Source organism: Protomyctophum parallelum (genome assembly GCF_964188405.1).
Source record: "Protomyctophum parallelum genome assembly, chromosome: 22".
Classification (NCBI taxonomy): domain Eukaryota; kingdom Metazoa; phylum Chordata; class Actinopteri; order Myctophiformes; family Myctophidae; genus Protomyctophum; species Protomyctophum parallelum.
The window spans coordinates 14,142,935-14,147,934 of record NC_139714.1 but is presented as its reverse complement, the minus strand read 5'-3'; the positions used below and the strand labels follow the sequence as shown (position 1 = coordinate 14,147,934).

Genomic DNA, 5,000 nt, shown 5'->3' with positions numbered 1-5,000 from the left:
CACCGGTCCTCCCTGAAAGTCACAGTGCATCACATAACACATACACTCACTAAAAGTAGTAAGCAGGGAACAACATTAACTTAACATCCCTCGGGTGATGCGCTCTGAAAATAGCCGATCTACAAGATCACAATGTGTCGTGCTGCGTCGCGTTATGAGCTTGTACATCGGCTATTTTCAGCATGCAACCAAGTATAAAATCAGCCATTACAACGCCATCAAGGCCCGCCAAAATACATTTTCATCGACAAAATCAACTGTATACTAAAACTAGACAGACTACAACTTTTCAGATGACAAAAATATGACTATAAAGTCTAAATGTAATAATTGTCTCCACCAGGCCGAAGGCATGGGGGGAGAGTATGTTTTGCACTCCGTCCGTCCGTGTGTGTGTCCGTCCGTGTGTCCGTGAGCAGCTAATCTCCGGCACTGTTAACTCGGTCCATGCCAAATTTTGCACACACACTCCCTGGATGCCAACGATGAACCTCTGCCCCAAACTTTCCAGAACGGCCTGTTATAGCGCCACCAGGAGGCCGCTTTGTGCAAAACAAGTTTTTGCACAGTACACCTACAGATTTTGTCCAAACATCACGCAAATTGGTACACAGTCTCTCTAGAGCCATTCAACGAAACCGGTCTTTCAGATTTCTCAGACTCCATCCTGATTGGTTAAGATTGGCTTCCAAAGTTCACAGGAGTGCTCAGTTTCAAACAAAATGCTGCAAATCATGAACACATCGCGTGATTTCCGTGAAATTGTGCACGCACATTCCCACTAGGCCGAGGACGAAATGCCACATGAACAATTTCAACTCAGCCTCAAGGTGGCGCTATAACTGGCCGAAAAGTGTTTTTACCTCTAACTGCACGGATCTGTGGATAACTTTGTATGCCAACTCCCTAGAGGCCAAGGAAAAACCTTTGCCTGGAATTTTTCACATCTGCTCTTTATAGCGCCACCAGGAGGCCGACATATGTAAAACACATTTTCTATTATTACTCCTTCACATTTTATCCAAATTTCACGCAAATCGGTACACATGATCTCCATAGTCATGTGATCAAGACAGGTTTGTTTGATTTCTCATATTCCATCCTGATTGGCCACGATTGGCTCCTACAGTTTTCAGGAGTAGCCCGCTTTGTACAAATCGCCACAACTCCTCAACGCAGCGTCCCATTGCGATGAAACTGTGCACGCATATTCCCACTAGGCTGAGGAAGAAATCCTGGTGGAGACCTGTGCCCAGAAGGGCACTTTTTCTAGTTAACACTGCGACAGTCAGGACACAGGGTTCCATTGGTGCCAAATTGAATAAAGTCTTATGTGTGGACTTTTGTTAAAATGTCATGTGGCAAAACGTGTGGCTGATTGCTCACAGGACGCAGCATTTTGTCAAGTCACCCCCAAAACTGTACTTCCGTGGCTCTGCCGTCGTCTGACAGTCAAGCCACTCTCATGTCTTCCTGACGTACGTATGTGGCATGCATGGGGCTTTTACAAAGGCCCAGGGCTTTTGTAAGAAGTAGATCTAATCTCCCCTGCTGAGATAGACAGCAGGATTGTGAATGAAAAAGGTCATTCAGACGGTGCATTCATACAAAAAAATGTCAACGTCAATCATGTTTTATCATACACAGTCAGACTGGACAGAGTGATAGAGGGACTCAATGGAGAATTTAGGTCACTAGAGCAGTGCCCGTGGGGCCTCTGCAGCGGTGCATGTTGGGCACTGGCCTACTTGGAACGATGCAAGTTGGAAATGCATGCCCCACGCAGATATTATGCGTTGGAGCCTCTACAGCGGTGCCCGTTGGGCACTGGCCTACTTAGAACGATGCAAGTTGGAAATGCATGCCCCAAACAGATATTATGTCTGTGTCCCTTTTATGCCCATATATGGAATTCTTTGTCAGGCATGCCCAAATATGGAGTCTATGCATGCAACAGGACAACCACCGCTAGGATATGTGCCCTCTCTCTACGCTCATTCTGTAGCTCGAGATGAGGTCACACCCTGGGCACCTCCCACTGTGGTTCAGAAACAGTGCATGTTTCCACAAGATCTTACCCTTTTCTGCACAAGGAAAGGGCCAAAAAAGTTTGACACTAATTCAAAAATAGGATCGGCCAAGAAAATCGTTTAAACGGTTACACGAGCGTTTAGAGTGGTTGTTTAGTCAGCCGCTTCCAAGTTTATCAAGGAAGTGGTGCGTGTGCGCATGCATGTCGAGTGAACTGAATTTAAGTCAGTTGGAAATCTAATTCCACATTCGGCCGGGGAGGCGCTAAAGCTTTTCAACTTCCTTGAAAAACATGCTAAACAACCGATTTTAACTTGGATTTTCTAGGCCGATAAAATTGTCAAATTACTGTATTATGTAAAGAACAGGAAAATAGACGATCTACAAGCTCACAACTCCACTCACTAGTTCGGCAAAACCAATCTGTCATGCCTCAACTCCTACAATTCCAAGTGCTTGTCGGGGTGGGGGGTCCCAGTTCAAATGTGAGGGGGCCGCGGGGGTCACTGCCTGGAGGGTTTGGGAACCCTTGATCTACACGGCAAGGAATCCGATTTGGAACCTTCATTTTATTGTTTTACGGTTATTTATTTATCTATCTATCCATCTATCCATCTATCCATCTATTCATTCATTCATTCATTCATTCATTCATTCATTCATTCATTCATTTATTTATTTGGACAGGCAGGCAGGTAGGCAGGCAGACAGGTAGACAGGCAGACAGGTAGACAGGCAGAAGGTGCTGCCACACTATCAAAAGAGCCGCGCACGTTTTCGGCTGCGCACAGCTTCAAAACCGGGTTTTTAGACAGCTGGTGGATGGAAAAGAAGCTCCACTTCCGCGACGGCCAGATTCCCGGAAGCACTCTCCTCCGCGTCAATCGTCCGCGGAGGTGGAGCTTAATTCCCATCCACTAGCTGTCTAAAACCCAGCTGCGCACACGCATCACAGCTTCATCTGTCCGCGGGGTGGAAAGGGCTAGACAGGTAGATAGGCAGACAGGCAGACAGACATACAGACGGAGGGTCACCTGAGATGTGTCTCCATGACAGGATGTAGCCAGAAGCTCCGCCCACACTGGTCCAGTTCAGAATGGCGCTGCGATCCGTCACGTTGAGGGCCGTGAAGCCGTTCACCTTAGGAAGATCCACTGAAACGATGTGTGTGTGTGTGTGTGTGTGTGTGTGTGTGTGTGTGTGTGTGTGTGTGTGTAGCAGAGTAGATCACAACTTCAGCCTGATGACCTAGAAAGTCCAATATCTCCCCCCAAGCCACATGAAATTCCCTTTGGCCTAGTGCTTAAGATGTGGGTTTTCCATGTGGGAGACTGGGGTTCGATCCCGGGCGTTACATATAGCAGCTTTATTGAAAGCATAAACCCCTTGAGATGTACAGTATCATCTCTTTTTCGAGGGGGACCTTATTTACTGTGTACGTTTTGAGATTCTCTCCAAGGCTTTTCTGCATAATTGGAGAAGATAGAAATGAAAGAGACGAGAAGTGATCAGATCATAATTAAAATGTGGTCTTATGTTATATAATTAGCTCGATAAACATTCACATTGACCTCTGTGGACAAATGGACTTTTGGTGCTATCCTTTTAGCCTTAATGGCTGTAATGTTACTGTACCTTGTGATGTTTTACATTTCTGACTAATAAAGTATTGAATCAATCAAGCAAAAGCAAGGAGGTGGGATGGGGGAGGAGAGACAGAGAGAGCAAGAGAGAGAGAGAGAGAGAGAGAGAGAGAGAGAGAGAGCAAGAGAGAGAGAGAGAGAGAGAGAGAGAGAGAGAGAGAGAGAGAGAGATCGAGGTGTAGGTTTGAGGGGTCCCCAGTTCAAATATGATAACTTTGGAGGGTCCCCAGTTCAATTATGATAACTTTGGGGGGTCCCCAGTTCAATTATGATAACTTTGGAGGGTCCCCAGTTCAATTATGATAACTTTGGGGCGTCACAGCATTTACATTTAGAAGAAGTACATGCGCAGTAACAGCAGGTATTAAAAGGCTCACATGTCCGTGCGGTGACCAGGGCCGGACTCCCCTCCCTGCTGCCCACCATGGACGACACCTGGATCTTATAGGCGGAGCTCTCCTGCAGCCCGCGGATGGTGAAGGTGGTGGTGGCGGCAGGCAGCAGCTCAGACTTCTCCTCGCCCCCTGGAGCAAAGGAGGACACAACATAAGGTGGGTGTGTGTGTGTGTGTGTGTGTGTGTGTGTATTTTACTATACTTGTGTTATACAGTGTTGATTTTGACAGCACATTGTGATAGTAGTCTTTAACCCATTCTGACCTGAGATCAGATTCATACGAGGTTTCCGCCGGACACACACTGGTCTGATGAACCCATTCTGACCTGAGATCAGATTCTAAAAATGTCAGTCGTTCTTCGATTTTTCAAAAATAGCAGACCTACAAGCTCGTATCGCGCCACTCGGTGGCGCGATATGAGCTTGTAGATCTGCTATTTTTAAATAGCTAAAACATGACATGATGCCGACACCAAAATGGGTGCCCGGTCAGAATGGGTTAAAGGTATATTCAGTGATTTCACTTAATTCAAATATAACTTATTTTTTTGTTTTGTTGTGATAATCCTCCCTACTATAGAGTGTGCTGGCCATATAAGGAGTTCCTCCCTGTCCCCAGTTAACCCCTGGGGGTCAAAAAACCGTAGGTTTCGTTTTTGACTCTCTATCCTGATTGGACGAAAGGCTGGGTCCCACAGCCAAAAACGAAACCTAAGGTTTTTTGAGCGAAATCACTGAATATACCTTTAATTCAATCTTGGCGGGCCGTCATAATGCCTGACTTATACTGACCTTTATAAATATATATATATACCGATTATAAATACCGATTCATACAAAAATAGACGATCTAAAGCTCACAACGTGTCGCTCTGCAACGCGCTGTGAGCTTGCAGATCTGCTATCTTTGGAGCATGACACCGTCCTGCA

The 5,000-nt window shown here is 46.0% G+C and overlaps 1 protein-coding gene across 1 annotated transcript in view; it reads right to left on the bottom strand.

Moving 5' to 3' along the window:
* The window catches only part of col7a1l (collagen type VII alpha 1-like), a 76,759-nt gene that overhangs the window by 32,958 nt on the left and 38,801 nt on the right, over window positions 1-5,000 (bottom strand). Inside the window, exons 18-19 of the mRNA XM_083758072.1 lie at window positions 4,052-4,198; window positions 3,066-3,185 (exon numbers count right to left, since the gene is read on the bottom strand). Coding sequence (XP_083614198.1) covers window positions 3,066-3,185; window positions 4,052-4,198 — 267 coding nt within the window. The remainder of the gene's footprint in view (window positions 1-3,065; window positions 3,186-4,051; window positions 4,199-5,000) is intronic.